The following is an 18,654-nucleotide window of genomic DNA, read 5'->3' on the forward strand; positions in this document are numbered from 1 at the left end:
GCCAGTGCCTTCCTCTGCATAGCAACCCTGGTATTCCTAGGTGTTCTCCCATCCAAGTAGTAACCAGGGCTGACCCTGCTTAGCTTCCGAGATCTGACGAGATCGGGCTGTACCATGCTGCCTTCCCTCCTAGGGTTCTGATACCAGATGTGAACTCCACTTGTGGCACTTGTCACTGGCTGAAAATACCTGTCACTGGCTGAAAATACCTGTTCTAGCTGTGTGGCTCTCCCAAGCCAGTGAAGTCACAAAATGAAGTGCAGTCATCTGATGACATCATAGATCAGGGTAACTTCTGTTTCCTCCACTATTAAAGATATACACACACATACAAGGTATAGATTCGGATGCTTCAGTAGACCATTAAATTGTGCTAAGACCAACATCAACAGTCCACAGAGCTGGCTAAACCACTGGACTAAAAGTGGGACCCAGGCCTCATGGAAGGATGCAACGTCTGTAGGATCCAACTGTGCCCCAAAATATGCCACGCCCACTTCTCGCAGGCTGCTCACATTCCCGAGGCCTGAATGAGGAGGAAGAGGAAATCCAGCACTGTTACCATCACCACCATACGCCACCTGCTCCTGATCACTTCAAGAACCTCATCAGCTCTGGAGACAATCAGCTGAAGGATTTAGACAACCCAGCCACATTTTTCTTGAAAGGGATGCCTAAAAATAAGAGCCACTGTACAGGGAGACAACACGAACCAAAAAACAGAAGTTACAGGAAAAAAATGGCTAGGCCGACACTGGCCCTTGAAGAAGTATCCCTGACTCCTGAACAACTTGGCTTGAGCTTGGAATTTCAAGGGCCATTGTACCAGGAAGCAGTAGTTGTTGAAAATCTATCGGATGACGACGACGACTGGAGAGAAAGATACCCACCGTCTGCCTATGACAAAGTTCATCTATCCAGGATGTCCAATGTGGCCCCATACAACCCCTATAGTTACAACTCACCTAGTCATGAAGGCATCGAGGCTTTCTCTTCATGGCCCTTCAGTGGAAATGAGCCACGTGATGGCTGTCCCACTCACACCAAGGTAGCTGAAAGTTACGCTCCCTGTGAAGAACCTATCGAAAACGTGGAGTATACTTCCTCACACCTGAGTTACGATGAGCTGAAGGAAGAAAATTCTATGCTGAGGAGAAAGATTAAAAGGATCCAGAACTTCTCGGAAAGTCAGACACAGATGGTGAGAAACCTTGAGAGGAAACTGCAAGCCACAGTCAATAAAGAGGAAAAAGAAGCTCAGGATTTGGAAGCTTTGGTGCAGCAGGCAGAACATAGCCTCCAGTTCATGACTCAAAGAGCTTTGAAGGCAGAGAACGATCTTGAAAAGATAAAACAGGAGATGTGTTTCCTCCAGGCTGAGCTGTCGTGCTATAAGATGGAGAATGAAAGTTTGAGATCTGGCCAGTCCAGCAACATGGGAGCCGTTAAACACCATATAGACGTTGCTTTGCAGAACCTCCTCAGGGTCACCAACCACGCACATGCTACCATCCATCAGCTGGTCTTTGGGACTGAAACACTGACACTTGTTGCTGACCTCCTTAAATCTGTAGGCAGAATGTCCGAAATTGAAACGGAAAACGAATCAGAGAAACAAACGTAGAGGACCTCTCGCCTGCGAGTGCTATGCTCCTGTAGTCCGGTTGAGACTTAAACCTTTTGCTCTCACATGTCGAGACGTTGTATGGCTTCGATTAACCTCTCTCTTTCCCCCAGAAGTACTTTTATTACATCATGGAATATTAATTTCATATACGAATGCCTTGGTTGCTCTATTTCAAAACTGCATTATAGGAGGATAGAACAAAGTGTGGGTCCCCTGATTCCTTTGTAGGGCTGAGTTTAGCTGTGGTCTAGAATTAACGGTCCACTGATGAGACACGAGGCTTTAATCACTCTTGATCTACTCTCATCCTATTTATGTCAATATCCAAGTTTTGTTCATGTGGAAGTTAGAAGGAAGCCCTCGGTACTGTGCGTGAGCATTCTGGAAGTGTAGCTTTTACATTCACATTACGGAATTCGAAGCAAGAGCCTCAGGTGACTGCTCACTGCTACTCAGAGTCGCTTGTTGGAGAACCTTTTCAAAAGTGAGCCTTACATTTATGTGTGTGGCATTTAAACTAATGTTTGATCATGGTTACTGGAGCAAAGAAATAAAAAGGGAAGGCATTTGTAATCCAAATGAGCATTCTGGAGCATTTACTCCGATGTCAAAATGCCTCACAGTTGAGGACTTTCCTCCTGGGCCCTGTACTGCCTGCCTGTTTGTGGCCTTTTGCTTCTGCTATATAGGCCAGACTCCCTGACCCTGGCAAGTATTTGGGTGGGAGACCACCAAGGAATACCAGGGTTGTGGCGCAGAGGCAGGCAATGGCAAACCACCTCTGAACATCTCTTGCCTGGAAAACTCTACAGGGTCACCATAATTCAGCTGTGACTCGACGGGCAAAAATAAAAATCTCAGACTAGCTCAAGCTCATCAGAGCTTGGACGCTAAGTAAGGCTGGCCACGTAGGGTTGCCAGGTCCCTCTTCTCAACCGGCGGGAGATTTTGGGGGCGGAGCCTGAAGAGGGCGGGGTTTGGGGAGGGGAGGGACTTCAATGCCATAGAGTTCAATTGCCAAAGCAGCCATTTTTCTCCAGGTGATCTGATCTCTATCGGCTGGAGATCAGTTGAATTAGCAGGAGATCTCCTGCTACTACCTGGCAGTTGGCAACCCTATGGCCATGGTTAGTACTTATATGGGAGACCACCAAGGAAGACCAGTGTTACTATGCAGAGGATGGCAATGGCAAAACCCGTGCTTGTCTCTTGCCTTGAAAATCCCTTGAAGGATCACAAGTTGGTTGCAACTTGAGAGCACTTAATTATTAGTAATACTATATTAGCCCTGCATCATTTATGAACTGGTCTCGTGTATTTTTAAAATCCCTGGATGCAAACCTTTTATGACTTAAATATACCCGATTTCCCCTCAGCCCTGGACTTGTTTGGATTTACATCTCTATTATGCTCAGTCTGCAGTGGGTATGTGTGTTATTTCTGTTTCTCCTATTAACATCCCTATGGCACCTCAGGAAATCAGAGACCAGTCTGGCCCTGGTTTTTAGCCTTTTTATTGAAGCATTCATAGTAACAAAACTTTTCCACACAGAACTTATCCCGGTGTTCAGCAGCTCGCATGTCCTGTGCATAGTTCTCTTAGTCTGCCGCGCACAGTCCTGGCACAGACATTGGTGAAGTCATAACTATGGTTTCCTTTTTCCTATCATGCGACTGTGATGTCACTTGCTTGCTGCTAAGTGGGTCCCACACTGCTGCCTAGCGGTTACTGGAGGATTCTGGGTATGGTAAGGCTGAAGACCACTGATCGACAGCGTTCTTGATTGTTAGGAAATTTGCCATTAACAAATTAAAATTGCACTCCTGAATAAGGGCAACCCATTGTGAATATTTTATGAATGGTCACCGGGAGAAGTGGCAGACTTAGTCTGGGAAAAGGACTGTTCCCTTCTGCCCTGTGGGACGTTTTGGAGCAGTCTTGGGCTGCTTCCACATGGTGACAATTCCCTGTATAGCTTTCATTGTCACTGCAAAAAGCAGAGGTTTTCATAGTAGCCGCAGTGTATCCACACAGCAATTTCCCCTGCACTTTTCTTGCCTTGGTGCCTACCCCAGCTGTAATTTCCACCACCACAAGTGGGCCTTTCCAGACTTTAAAAAAAATCAGCAGTTAACACATCACTGTAGCACTGTAACAATCTACCTGCTAGCTCCTCTGATTTTGTTCACATAAGTCTCTAGCCCTTTTCATTGTGAAGATGTACAGGGTGGAGATATAAGGCATATCTCTGCAACAAAAAGGGCTAGATGTACTTTTAAAAAAATGAAAGTTGGGAATTCAGAGTAAGTAATAGACAGCTTGTTAATAATGGTATAGTTCTATGACAGTTGCTGATTTTGGGAGGGTGGGGATTCCCCAAAAAGCATTCCGATGATGTAGGGAAATGGTCTCAGGAGGGTGAGTCGAGGAAAAGGGTGCCAATGTGGGTGTTATGTGCAAATATGTGCATCTTCCAGTCCATGTGGCAAACAAACTTGCTTTGGCTGTGATCTTTCCCAAAAGATTTACCAAGTCAGGCTTGGCAAAGATGGCAACAAAGTGAAGAAAAATACAGAAAGTGGAAGATGATGTGTGAATGGATGCCAAGCCAGTGCAAAACCTCTGTGTGGAAACAGTCCAGGATCCCTGAGACAGACCCTGGGTTCTTGCTAGGATGATGCAAAGTAGGCAACCTTAATATTTCAGTAGGGCAGCTTTTCTCGTCCTGTGACAAACGACACTGGTGTAATTTCCCATTCTTCTATGCCAGTATTAAAGGTACAGTGCTGTGGCTTTTGCCTGCCTGAGTTCTCACAGCTTTGAGAGTTGTGATGAACCCTCCATCATGGTTTCGTTCTGTTGTATCTCAAGAGAAAAACTCTGATAAACACCAGCAGAAATAACAATGGTTCATTAAAGGCAGTATCACCCTTCTACGCTTGATGAAAGAAGGGATAGACCACATGAGTGGGAAGATGAGTGGGAAGATGGGGAAAAAGGAATTTTGAAGAGCCAAAGAAGTCCCTCTTCCTGGTCATTTAAAGCTGCTCCCAGGTTGTCTTTTTCCCAAAGTATTTAGCAGGCACTTCCATGACTTTTTAGAACCAATGTTTCTAATCACGAGAGCTAGAAACCACAGTTATACAGGAAGTAAGACTCTTTGCATACTGTCAAATAAATGTGTGTTCCATGCAGGAGTAACCTTGGTAAGTATTCACTGGAAATTGGGATGGGATGGGGTGGAATATGCTTTTAGTCTATATCTTCTCAGAAATTTCTCATACTTTTGACATTGTTCTTCAGCATCTGTTTACACATTCAGGAAAAGTCCCTTCAGAAGGAAGAAAGTATGTCTAAAAGGGGATTGTGTACAGCAGGTAAGTGTCATGTCAAGTCCATTAAATTCCAAAACTATTATAAAGTTCCAAAGTGATATCCACAAAACTATATTAGAAAAACACTTCAAATGACTGCTGAGGTGAAGACAGTCTTCTAGAAAATTAGCTCCGTTTCGTCCGATGACTTCTTCAGTTCCTTTAATTTCTTCTTGCTATGAAGTATCCAGATTGGAACTTTGAAAATGTATAGCTGTAACAGAATGTTGCATCAGTATTACGTACTGTTTTGAGACAAGAAGGCATATACATAAGAAGAAATCAATGGAACTGAAGAAGTCATCAGACGAAACGGAGCTAATTTTCTAGAAGACTGTCTTTGCCTCAGCAGTCCAGTTTGGAGTGTTCTTCTAATATAGTTTTGTGGATATCACTTTGGAACTTTATAATAGCTTTGGAATTTAATGGACTTGACATGACACTTACCTGCTGTACACAATCCCCTTGTGGGTTATTACCCTGAGTACTTACCTGGTATTGGTTGTCTTATTGTATATTTGTCAATTTCAGACTATTAGATGCTTGCATGTTAATATATAACAGCTGGTAATTTAAGGCTGACCATTTATGTTGATTTCATTTGTTGTGTTATATTTCACATAGCAGTGCTATTTAGTTTGTATGATACTAAAAGGGGACCCGTGCATCTTCACTTGCCCACTGGATTGGCCCTATAGCCTGTCAGAAAGGGAAAGGGAAAGGGGAATCTAGTAGAAAAAATATACCGTATATACCCATGTATAAACCGACCCGCGTATAAGCCGAGGTGCCTAATTTCTGCCCAAAAATGGGGAAAAATTAGGCACCCGCGTATAAGCTGAGGGTCGGCTTATAACCCCTCCCCCCCCCCGCAGGCTTACCTTTCAGGGCTCTCCAGCGTCGAGGGTCCGGCGGCGGTGGCGGCGCGGCCCGGGAGGCGGCGGGGTAGCCTTCCTGCAGCAGCAGGAGGCTGCTCAAGGCCGCTCCCGGCGGCAGGAAGCGGCGGCGCGGGGGGGCCCGGGGCAGCCTCTCTGCAGCTGCAGGAGGCTGCCCCAGGCCGCTCCCGGTGGGGAGAAGCGGCGGCGTGGTGCGGGGGGGGGGGGCAGCCTCTCTGCAGCTGCAGGAGGCTGCCCCAGGCCGCTCCCGGCGGCAGGAAGCGGCGGCGTGGCCCGGGGGGGCCCGGGGCAGCCTCTCTGCAGCTGCAGGAGGCTGCCCCAGGCCGCTCCCAACGGGGAGAAGCGGCGGCGCGGGGGGGCCCGGGGCAGCCTTTCTGCATCTGCAGGAGGCTGCCCCAGGCCGCTCCTGGCGGCAGGAAGCGGCGGCGCGGGGGGGGGGGGGGCCGGGGCAGCCTCTTTGCAGCTGCAGGAGGCTGCCCAAGGCCGCTCCCGGCGGGGAGAAGCGGCGGCGCAGCGCAGGGGCCCCCGGGGCAGCCTCTCTACAGTTGCAGGAGGCAGCCCAAGGCCGCTCCCGGCGGCAGGAAGCGGCACGGCACGGGCGGTAAGTTTTCCCCCTTCCTCCCTCCTCTTTCCTCCCTCCCCCCGTATTGACCTGCGTATAAGCCGAGGCCGGCTTTTTCAGCCCATTTTTTGGGCTGAAAAACTCGGCTTATACGCGAGTATATACGGTATGCAGAAAACACACCTTTCTCCCCTTATAATGGGCTACTGCAGGGGTCCCCAAACTTTTTGAGCCTGTGGATACATTTGGAATTCTGACACGGCATGGAGGGCACAGCAACACAATGGCTGCCACAAAATGGCTGCTGCAGGAGGCGGAGCCAGCCTCAAAATGATTGCCACAGCTTAACTTCAGTAACACAGTGCAGATTCTTGTGCTGGGATGGCAGCTGCTGCCAAAGCAACATTAAAAAAAATCTGCACAGCCAATCAATTCTTCAATAGTCAATTAGAAGCCTTGTTGGGCAACAGCCTTACTTGCCCCACTCCCTTCCTAAAAACACTTGGCGGGTGCTAGAAAAGATGTTGGTGGGCGCCGTGGCTACTATATGACACAGAAGAGCCTCATGTTAACTTAGGTCATGTGGAAAATGCAGGTAGTGTGGATCCCATTCTGGTCCTCTTCCACCATACATAGCATGAGGGAACTCATGTGGGCTCACCACAGAGCATGGTTGGCTTGTGGGTAACATGCGCATGCTTGGAAAATGGGAAGCATGTTGTAAAGGAACCTGGCTTAGCATACTTTTGTTACTTCTGCATGCTTTAACTTTAAAAAAAATATATAATTTATTTCCTTATTACATGTATGTCATACCCTTTCACAAAGGATGTCAAAGTGGTATTCAGCCCTTACAGCTATGTGAAGCAGGTTAGGCTGAGAAACAGGGACTGACCCAAGGTCCTCAGGGAGCATCTTAGCTGAGCAAGGATTTGAGCCTGGGGTCCCCTCTCTTCAAATGGATCATTCTGGTTAGTGCACTATCTTGGTTCTACTAAGGGTTGCCAGGTGGGTGGTTTCGGCGGGCAATTGGCCGCCAATCCACCCGGCTGCTCTGAAGCGGCGACTGAGTGCTAAAGCAGCCGCAGTGATGCAGCACTTCCGGAAGAAAACCCAGAATTGACATCACATGCATGCAGCTACCCCAGCCCCGCCCCCTAAAATCTCCCACCAATCAAGAGGGGGGACCTGGCAACTCTAGTTCTACTACATTTCATTTGTGTGACCAGCAGTGCCATACTAAGCAGAGCACAGGACCACAGACTTCAGTAGATTTAGAAGTAGGATTGCCAGGTCCCTCCTCACCACCGGCGGGAGGTTTTTGGGGTGGAGCCTGAGGAGGGCAGGGTTTGGGGAGGGGAGGGACTTCAATGCCATAGAGTTCAATTGCCAAAGTGGCCATTTTCTCCAGGTGAACTGATCTCTATCAGCTGGAAATCAGTTGTAATAGCAGGAGGTTGGCAACCCTATTTAGAAGGGCAAGGGTAGTCTTATTCATTCAGAGTCAAGAATACCCCCTTTATTCCTACCATCACAAACTCGAATCACCTGGGAGTTGTTTGCTGTGGCAGCGGAGCGATAGGCAGCCTGAAGTGTGACTGGGCCCTCTCAGGGAAGGACTGGGAGTGCTGTTTGGCGCCTGTTTGCCTGCCTGCCAGCCAGCTACCTAACTAGGACTGGCTCTGCAGGGGAGCAAACAGGCAGGTGTCTCACCAGGTGTCTCACCATATATCACCCCCTCTCCCTCTGCCCTTCACCTTGACTTAGTCACTGCATGTTAGGGGCAGGAGCAGGGCAGATATATGGCGGTCAGGAGGGGGCAGACTCTGTCCCTCACCATTGACTCTCTACTCGCTTCTGCTGCTATGGCTATACCAGAGAGTGCAGCGGCAGCCAGCCAGGCAGCTGTATGGGGGTTGGGGGGATCCCCAGTGCAGCCCCCCCAGTGTGAGGCCTGGGGCAGTTGCCCCAACATAGCTAAGACCTCCAGTGTAGCAGGATATCACTCTGCTCAGGATGGCACTGTGCATATCTTAGGAATGTGTTTGGACTAGGGGACTCCTTTATTTTGGGGGCAGAGGGTTGAAACCAGTAATTGTGAATCATTTTTCTGACCCTGTTAAAGAATTCAGTGCCCCTGATCATGTGTGTGTTAAATGCTCTCAAGTCGCTTCCAATTCATGGCGACCTTATGAATCAATTTCCTCCCAAACTGCCTATCGTTAACAGCCTTGCTCAGGTCTTGCAAACTGAGGGCCGTAGCTTCCTTTATTGAGTCAATTCATCTCATGCTGGGTCTTCCTTTTTTCCTGCTGCCTTCATTTTCCCTAGCATTATTGTTTTTTCCAGTGAGTCTTGTCTTCTCATAATGTGACCAAAGTACAATAGCCTCAGTTTAGTCATTTTAGCTTCTAGGGAGAATTCAGTCCCTGACCATATGCAGAGATAGCTTCTCGTGGGAAATCATTCTCAACTGTGAGGGCAAAATAAAAGAAGGAATTGTTAGCAAACCTTTCAAAGGATGACACCTGATAATCACTCTGCTAAAGCTCTTCAGAGTGATATTTGCCTGCCAAAGCACATCAACCATAGTTAGACAAGCTAGACGTTTAGTGTAAATCCTTGTGAAAAGAAAAATCCCCCTGACTTTGAAATTTTGTAATTCTGTTCTGAGGGGAAGAAAGCCTGTAGGACATGTGCATCTTTGTCAGATCACATTTTGTTGCAGTTCAGAAGTGAAAGTACCAAAAGCCAGACAAATAATGTGATGTATAATATACCTGCCCAGAAGATAAGACTGGGCTATGGAACCTGATGTGATAGTTTGTGCTCTGGCGTGCTGTCATGCCTTCCTCGAGGTCTTGTGGAAAGTGTTACTGTAAGGCAATATTCTTTTATTGTTGATTCCTCTTTATAAGCTCCCTTTATTTCCTTCCCTGCTGGTTAGTTTGCCAGACTGCCTAAGGAAGTGTTCCCTTTGGACTGGGGATGCTTTTCTTTAGGAGGCTTGTGCTTATCTAAGATCCTAAGTTTCACACAGCTCATCTCATATAGGAGGTAAGGGGGTTTCAGGTATTTAGCCGCAAGCCCTCATGCCAATACTTGCTAATTCTAATTATCTACAAAGAATCAAAGTGACTTTAAAATCATACCAGAAGATCATTGTGGGTTACTTTTACTTTTATAATGGTTCTCTGCACCTTAGCATATACATTACAGTCATGGTTCCAAGAATTATTCCTCAGTATACGGCTGGGGTGAATTAGGCTGTTAAAACGGCAGGAGAGGATGCTGAGATAAGCATCTTCTGCAGGGACCACTCGGCTCAAACCTGGCCAGCATCAGTGATGACACCTGTCGCCTCTTTCCCTCCTGCTGCCAGCTGGGTCTGAGTTGAGCGGCCTCACAGGGAAGAAACAACAAGTGAGTCTGAGTCCATCCTTATCACTGCTGGCTAGGTCTGAGCTAGGTGGCCTGAGAAGCACCGCCATTGTTTGCTTGTTGCTTCCTACCAGTGGCCATCCAGGTCAGCAGCTTGTGTGTGTGTGTGTGTGTTAAGTGCCGTCAAGTTGCTTCCAACTCATGGTGACCCTATGAATGAAATTCCTCCAAAATGTCCTATCTTTGACAGCTTTGCTCAGATCATGCAAATTGAGGGCTGTGGCTTCCTTTATTGAGTCAATCCATCTCTTGTTGGGTCTTCCTTTTTTCCTGCTGCCCTCCACTTTTCCTATCATGATTGTCTTCTCCAGTGACTTTTGTCTTATAATGTGACCAAAATACAATAGCCTCATTTAATCATTTTAGCAAGGATTCCTCTGCCCCCATCCCCACTGGAACTGCCAGTTCTCTTCTGCGGATGTGGCCATTGATCCCTTAAGGGAGTGGATGCATCTTCGTCTGGTGTCTCAGCTATGACCATTCCGTCTTGAGTGACTCTGCTAGGATTTTAGTCTCTTGATAGAGCCTAGACCCCTTACGGCATTGCTCTCAGCTTCCCTGACACACACAAACCCCCTCACCATGATAAGGTGTGCATCCAAAAGGGGGGTCAAGCTCCTCTCTTGCTATTTATGGGATCTTCTTCTCTGACGTTTGTTCATCTGGAAGAGATAGCAAACGACAAGCACTTGTAATACAAATGGGCTATTGTTTGGCTGGGCTGAGGCTAATCTTTTTATTTGCTGTGATTTTCTTCTGCATTTTTGTCTTTCATAGGTGTCTACTCCATAAAGACTGCTAGCATGTTTGCTGCCACTGTGCACCAAGCCTGAAATGCACCCTGTGTGTACCACACACTCTCGCACTCAGCACCTATAAACCCTGACCTCTGTTGTGAGAGGTACCTCATGATAAAGCGAGTCATGGGCAGCATCAGGATAAACAGGTGAGTGACCCCCTCCATCCAGCCTCCATTATACAGTACCTGTCTTAACCTTCTGTTAGCCATATGCTTCTCCTTCAGATTAGAATATGGCTCCTTAAATCACCCCTTGATATGTTTTTGTGCCGCACACTTCCCACACTGTTTGTACCATGTGCGCTGTTGAATCCTTGAATCAGGCACCTCTGAAGCACTTGTGGTAGAGAAGTGCATAAGTGCTATGGATAATCAGATGACTGATTTGAATTATGAATAGGGAAGTAATGAGTGAATAGCAAGACATGAATAAAAATGGCTCATTGAGAACATAAGAAGAGCTCTGCTGGATGAGACCAGTCACTGGTCTAGTCTGGCATACTGTTTCCCATAGTGGCCCACAAAATGCCCCTGAAGGTTCTCTGGCAGGGCATGGAACATAAGAAAAGCCATGCTGGATCAGACCAAGGCCCATCAAGTCCACAGCGGCCAACCAGGTGCCTCTAGGAAGCCCACAAACAAGATGACTGCAGCAGCAGTATCCTGCCTGTGTTCCACAGCACCTAATATTAAAGGCATGCTCTCCTCTGATCCTAGAGAGAATAGATATGCATCATGACTAGTATCCATTTTTACTAGTAGCCATGAATATGTCCACCCTCCTCTTAAAGCCTTCCAAGTTGGCGGCCATCACCACATCCTGGGGCAGGAAGTTCTACAATTTAACTATGTGTTGTGTGAAGAAATACTTCCTTTTATCCAGCTTCAGCAGATGACCCCTCATTCTATAGAGTATTATGAGAGAGTGAGAAAAGGTATGGAAGCCAAATACTCCCGTGTTGTTGCCTCCCCAGCAACTGGTATTCAGATGTATGTAGCTTTTGCACCTGGAGGTTCCATTTAGATATCCTTTAGGGGAGGGACTGCAGCTCAGTGATAGACAACCGTCTTGGCATGCAGAAGGTCCCAGGTTCAGTCCTCGAGTTTTCTGGTTAAAGGAATCAGCCACTACCAGTCAAAGTAGACAATGATGTCCTTGATAGATCAGTGGTCTGACTCAGCAGAAGGTCGCTTTACATGTGACACTATGTCCTGTGTCCACAAATTAATTAGCTATAGTGTGAAAAAGTAGTGAAGAGATAGGTCAAGATCTTGTCTAGGTTGGATAAAAAATTGGAAGAGGGCGAGTGACTGTCTACTCTCCGTTCAAAATGTGGATCATTAGCCACCAATTCCAGATCACAATTGATTGGAACCTTACAAAGTTACCCTTTATGGTGTCATTACTCCAAAGCACAACCAGAAAAGCTCTATAGCAATTTCACCAGCAAGGTTGACTCACCCTTCCATCCTTCTGAGGTTGGTAAAATTAGTACCCAGCTTACTGGGGGTAAAGTGTAGACAACTGGGGAAGGCAATGGCAAACCACCCCGTAAACATGGTCTACCTAGTAAACGTTGGGATGTGACATCACCCCATGGATCAGGAATGACCCGGTGCTTGCACAGGGGACTACCTTTACCTACTATCCAAAAAACAAGACAACCCAAGTGAGGTATGAACACATGAAGCTGCCTTATACTGAATCAGACCCTTGGTCCATCAAAGTCAGTATAGTCTACTCAGCTGACAGCGGCTCTCCAAGGTCTCAGGCAGGGGTCTTTCACATCACCTACCTGCCTAGTCCCTTTAACTGGAGATGCTGAGGATTGAAACTAGGATCTTCTGCATGCCAAGCAGATGCTCTACCACTGAGCCACAGCCCCTCCTAGAGGTATGATTTGATCATAAAAATGTATCAGTGGATAGATAGAAAAGAAGAAGTTTTGGGTAACCAGAGTGAAGAATTCCCCTTGAAGACATAGTATTGTGGATATGTACTTTCTCGTGTCCACAGTTTTAGATGTTTGCTATGATGGCAACTTATGGAAAAAAAAGGGTGATGTCAAACTAAGCTTTCTATGATGTAACAGTAGTATCAGCTGTCATGTTAGAATGGAAAGAGACAGTGACATATTTTGTGGGGTAAATAATAGACAAAGGCAGGTCAAACTGCTCTTGGAGAGAGGGAGTTTCTTTAGGGGTATCTGCCAACCCTTTTGTCTGTTGATTTGTAAATTACACCTTTGGCTTTGGATATAGGACTCTGGGAGACCCGCTTGTTGCTGTAGCAACAGAATTGTCTAGAACTCGGGAAGTGTATAAACATTGCCACAGATGCACAATTAGATCAACCAAGAGAATGGAACAAAAAATAGAAACTTCCAGCCTTAATGCAGATCAGAGTCAAAATGCTACAAAACCACTTGCCCCAATTCTGTCCTGCTGACTGCACTCTTTGCAAGCCAGACCATGGAGCCCACTGTGTTGTGACTTCCCTTGTTTATTTTTATTTTTCAAATTCATAGCCCACCCTCATTCCCAACCAAGGCTGGGCTCAGGGCGAGTAATAACCTTTAAAATACATAAAACTATAGAACAATAATTTAAAACATCATATTAAAACCATAAACAGGTGGCCTTAAAAACAACTCAGACGCCACAGTGTAACTGGGTTTCGGCAGGTCAACCCCCATATAGTTCTTGCCGAGCACTACCGCATTGCAACATTCTCCACATAACATCCTCAACATCTACATGAAACCGCTGAGTGAGGTCATCCAGAGATTTGGGCTGGGTTGTTACCAATGTGCTTCCGGCTCATCCCAAGGACACTGTAGAAACCCTAGAAGTGTTACTGGTGAGCGGAAAGTCTGACCCTGGATTTAATGTGTCACCCATTCCGGATGGAGTTGCACTCCCCTTGAAGGAGCAGGTCTGTAGTTTGGGGGTGCTCTTGGACCCAGGTCTACTGCTGAAGAAGTAGGTGGCAGCTGGGGCCAGGAATGCCTTTTACCAGCTTTCACAGGTTAGCCAATGCAGCCTTTCCTGGAAAGAAAATATCTGGCCAATGTGGTGCATGCCCTGGCTGCATTTAGATTGGATTGCTGCAATGCACTCTACTTGGGTCTGCACTTGAAAAGCATTTGGAAACTTCAGTTGGTGTAGAATGCTTTAGCCAAGATGTTGACTGGAGTGGGTCTTAGGGACTATATCACTCCAGTCTTGACCCATCTATACTGGTTCCCAATCTGTTTCTGGGCACCATTTGAAGGTGCTGGTGTTGACATTTAAAGCCCTATATGGCTTGAGACCATCATACATGAAGGAATGCCGGCTCCCTTATGAACCTAACCAACCACTATGGTCATCTTCTGAGGCCCTGCTTTGGGTTCCCGCAATTTGTGAGATTAGGTGGGTGTCTGGGAGAGGCCTTCTCAGTTGTGGCGCCCAAACTCTGGAACTCTTTGCCCAGAGAGACTGTCCCCTGCTCTTGCCATCTTCTGCCAGCAGGTGAAGACTTTTTGTTTTGTTTTATTTGTCATCCCCTCAGTGATCCCTTCTTCCTGCCCTATGTTTTAATTATCATTTTTATGTATGTGTATTTTATTGTATTGTACGTATATTTTAACTTGGTTTTAAATGTTTTAATTATGTGTTTTTGTTCGGTTTTAGTGGTTTTTAAGATGTGTTTTTATGTATGTTTTAATCTGTTACCCACTTTTGTGGCCCTGAGGAGAGCAGAAAGGGTGTAAATTTTACATATAAACATGTAATAAATAATTGCTTTATGCTCAAGTGGCTCTACACACTCACATACACACTGGAAATTGAGTGTGACAAGAATTCCTCTCAGTCATTCTGTGTGTACTAAGAAAAAACCGGGGGTGGGGGTGGGGATTGTGTCCATTCCCAACCTATGTATGTTCCTTGGAACATATGTACAGTATTTCACCTTGCAATCATGATTCCTGCTTCTTCAGTGTTCCTGATCACCCTATGTTTGGACACTTGTACATGTGTCGGCTGTATGTGTAGGCTCCAAAGAATGCCCATAGGGTGAGGAGGAGCTTGCCATTCAATCCCACGACCCCCCCATGCACATCCATTGTACATACTTCAGATATCCGAAAAAAGCCGAGCATATTATGACAAAGTGAGGCAAAAGCTCTCTGTGCGCATGTAGTGCACAAAGACCTGTTTTCCACTTCCCACTTCTGTCTCTCTTCTCATTGAAGATGATGGCCTTGTTGACAGCAAAGCTTTGTTCCTGACACTTAATGACCGAGGTCAGGAGTAAGGGGAAGGTTCTACCCCTACCTTAACTTAGAGACTGTTTGAAGAACCTTTACTTTTCAAGAGAGTAAATACAGTCTGTGATACTGTCAGGCACATTACTTATTTAAAATAACATCTGAGCAAATCCTTAAAAAGGGGCTCAGGTAGGCAGATTGTCTCATGCCATCAAAGATCTTTCAAGGGGCCACCAGTTCTCTCTCCTGCATTTTTAAATGTAATCCTTTTTTCCTCCTCAAAAGGTACAGTATTGTCTCCACTGAAGAAGATGGGCATAAAGTCTCTTCCTTGGGCAGCCTTGATGGGCACAACCGGAATGGGAAAGGCCATGCCCCCCGACGGAAACGGCGCAACCGTTTTGTTAAGAAGAATGGCCAGTGCAATGTCTACTTTGCCAACCTAAGCAACAAGTCCCAGCGCTACATGGCCGATATCTTCACAACATGTGTGGACACTCGCTGGCGGTACATGCTCATGATCTTTTCTGCAGCCTTTTTGGTTTCCTGGTTGTTTTTTGGTCTCCTCTTCTGGATCATTGCTTTCTTTCACGGTGACTTAGAAGCTCCCAGTACAGGAAGCGGCTCCACCGCTGCAAAATTCTGCATCAGACATGTGAATGGGTTTTTGGGAGCTTTCCTTTTTTCAGTAGAAACACAGACAACTATTGGGTACGGTTTCCGATATGTGACTGAGGAATGCCCATTAGCCATTATGGTGGTGGTGGTACAATCCATTGTGGGCTGTGTTATTGACTCCTTCATGATTGGCACCATAATGGCTAAGATGGCACGCCCCAAGAAAAGGGCCCAGACTCTCCTTTTCAGTCATCATGCTGTCATCTCTTTGCGGGATGGTAAACTGTGCCTCATGTGGCGGGTAGGAAATCTGAGGAGAAGCCATATTGTAGAAGCTCATGTTCGGGCCCAGCTTATCAAGCCCTACATGACAGCTGAAGGTGAGTATCTTCCAGTAGACCAGCGGGATCTGAATGTGGGGTATGACATAGGCCTGGACCGCATCTTCTTAGTATCTCCCATTATTATTGTCCATGAGATTGATGAGGAAAGTCCACTCTATGGAATGGGCAAGGAAGAACTGGAGAGGGAGGACTTTGAGATAGTTGTCATCCTTGAAGGCATGGTGGAAGCTACAGCCATGACCACCCAGGCTCGCAGCTCCTACTTGTCTAGTGAGATCCTCTGGGGCCATCGCTTTGAGCCTGTAGTCTTTGAGGAGAAGAAACATTATAAGGTGGACTATTCACGTTTTCACAGGACCTACGAGGTGGCTGGAACCCCTTTCTGCTCTGCGCGGGAGTTGCAGGAGAGCAAGATCACCGTCCTGCCTTCACCCCCACCACCTCCCAGTGCCTTCTGCTATGAGAATGAGTTAGCTCTTGTCAGCCAGGATGAAGATGAAGATGAGGATGACTTGGATGTAGGAGTAGACTTGGGAGGAAGCCCTAAGGAGGATGCAGGAGTCATACCTATGATGGAGTTTGGGAGCCACATGGATTTGGATCGATTGCAAGTATCCATCTCCCTGGATACACTCTCATACCATAGGGAATCAGCCATCTAATCTCCATTCTGACTTTTCATCCCACGCATATTCTCCAAAGTTTCCTTACCCCTTTAGAGCCATGCTTGATTGGAAAACCCATGGTTCTTCTCTTAAAACACTGAACATGTGTAGACAGGGTACTTATCTGGTGATGAAAAGTTCAGGTTTCATGCTATGAGGTTAAAGAAATTAGTTTTCAAACCTTTGAACGCAGAAAAAAATTCAGGCCATTCCTTCTTATCCCAATAGCTCTTCTGTGGCTTGGAACTGTGAGAAGACAGCAATAGCCACAGCACTCTGGAATAATTCAGGAAGTATTCTGTTTCGACTGCCAGCAGCAAACGGACTGATGGTCGCAAAAGTGGCTGATGCTGCAGGACTAAGAAAGCTGCAGCTATCTTCCAGTTGAGGAAGGACTAGAGAATCAGGTGGTTCACAGGGACAGTGGAAGATATGATGTGGGGTGTAATTTGCATGTCTATTATTCGTTGCATACTTCAAATGCTAAATCAGGACAGAATAACCTTAGCTTTCAGCGCTCTCATACATTTACAGTTGATCTGTCTCATTTTTGTTCTTGGCATCCATGACACCTTCAGTAAATTAATACCATATCTTTTCTGATCCTTTTTGAAATGGTGGTCTTTTCCACATATAAGCAAATGAGAAGCATTTGCAAGAAGAAAGGTTCCCAACTGAGCCAGTATCAAATGACCTATCACTGGTCTTAGCTAAGCAATGGTATTTCTACATGCTCCCTCCCCCCCACCACCCATCTCCTTCTGACTCATATACTCACCTGGAAAACTGACTTTGTAATTATTTATTTTTTAATAAAGTATGGAGTTCTAGGGTAAGCCTGGAAACAAAAGGAGATCCCAAATTCACTGCATTGAGCTATGATGAGCATTTTTTTGATGTTCATTTAATTTTCATACACATACATCCTGTAGTCCAGAAATAGTTAAAAATAAAAATAACAGGAAGAAGAGGATTAGACAAGGCTAAGGAATGAAGGCAAGGAACATTAACATGGTGGTGTGGGTATTTCCAACGCAGGTGTTCAGTGTTGATTAGGTCTATAAAAAGAGGGGAATAAAGTTTTACGGAGAGACAGCACTCTCTTACCTATGACCAATACATCCCTAAATGGGGTGGTCTCTTTTTAGCCAAAATACTGCCTTCTACTACCTTCTGACGTGCCATTGGGACAGAAGTTTGAACAGGATTAAGGAACAAGCAAAGAAGTCTAAACATGAAGTGGAGAAATCTAAACAGGAAGTGCTGACAGGCCAGAAAACAAAGAAGCAAAGAGCCTAGCCTGCTTCTGGTTTTAGGCTAAAAGGTAAAGGTAGTCCCATGTGCAAGCACTGGGTCATTACTGACCCATGGGGTGTTTATGGGGTGATTTGCCATTGCCTTCCCCAGTTGACTAGACTTTACCCCCCAGCAAGCTGGGTACTCATTTTACCGACCTTGGAAGGATGGAGGGCTGAATCAACCTTGAGCCAGCTACCTGAATCCGACTTCCGTCGGGATCGAACCCAGATTGCTGTAAACTGTGATTAAAGGGACCTTGTGCAACAATTGGCAGCCCTAGAGCAAGCAGATTTCCTCATAAATCCAAATACATCTGCGAGAATTCTTTCCAAGCTGTACATAGCTACAAAAAGCCACATAGAAATGTCTACTACTGTGAGTATTCCCACTGATAGTCTGACGCATAACCTCATGTGCCAATTGTTGACTAATCTGTATGCCAGATTTGGTCTCTCACAACCTTTCTTCCTCTGTGATAATTGATGAAGTATTTTCTCTAAGGGCATGAACGAGGGCCAGTATTGACCTGGCTGTTAGTATAGCTTTCAGAGGGTAATGTCTGAGGCATTGTACTGGAAAGATAACTAATGGACTGAGAAGGAAAGGCTCTGCATGCGATGACACGGAAATCCAGGGCACGTGCCCCCTGAATGAAGAAGGTGGGCATTGGGGAGAGGAGACCAGATGGATATGCATGTGTGTGCCATGTAACAGTGCACACCAAAGGTAAGGTAAATTGGAAGCACAGACATGTGCCACATAATGATAGAAGGGT

The 18,654-nt window shown here is 46.2% G+C and overlaps 2 protein-coding genes across 2 annotated transcripts; both read left to right on the forward strand.

Annotated features, from left to right (window-relative positions):
* Positions 1 to 484: 484 nt before the first annotated feature.
* Positions 485 to 1,624, forward strand: LOC130474859 (endosome-associated-trafficking regulator 1-like). The gene has a single exon (XM_056846552.1). It carries the CDS (start codon positions 485 to 487, stop codon positions 1,622 to 1,624), a length of 1,140 nt encoding a protein of 379 aa, XP_056702530.1.
* Positions 1,625 to 10,793: 9,169 nt separating this feature from the next.
* Positions 10,794 to 16,615, forward strand: KCNJ4 (potassium inwardly rectifying channel subfamily J member 4). Its single transcript, XM_056846299.1, has 2 exons — positions 10,794 to 10,847; positions 15,239 to 16,615. Exons 1-2 carry the CDS (start codon positions 10,810 to 10,812, stop codon positions 16,575 to 16,577), a joined length of 1,377 nt encoding a protein of 458 aa, XP_056702277.1. The 5' UTR covers positions 10,794 to 10,809; the 3' UTR covers positions 16,578 to 16,615.
* The last annotated feature ends 2,039 nt before the right edge of the window (positions 16,616 to 18,654 follow it).

Source organism: Euleptes europaea, chromosome 3 (assembly GCF_029931775.1).
Source record: "Euleptes europaea isolate rEulEur1 chromosome 3, rEulEur1.hap1, whole genome shotgun sequence".
Classification (NCBI taxonomy): domain Eukaryota; kingdom Metazoa; phylum Chordata; class Lepidosauria; order Squamata; family Sphaerodactylidae; genus Euleptes; species Euleptes europaea.

Excerpts from the sequence above, each read along its gene's own strand:
- LOC130474859 (XM_056846552.1), top strand. The coding sequence starts at position 485 with ATGCCACGCCCACTTCTCGCAGGCTGCTCACATTCCCGAGGCCTGAAT.
- KCNJ4 (XM_056846299.1), top strand. The coding sequence starts at position 10,810 with ATGATAAAGCGAGTCATGGGCAGCATCAGGATAAACAG. Across the intron at positions 10,848-15,238 it reads GGCAGCATCAGGATAAACAG|GTACAGTATTGTCTCCACTG; the intron begins GTGAGTGACCCC and ends CCTCCTCAAAAG.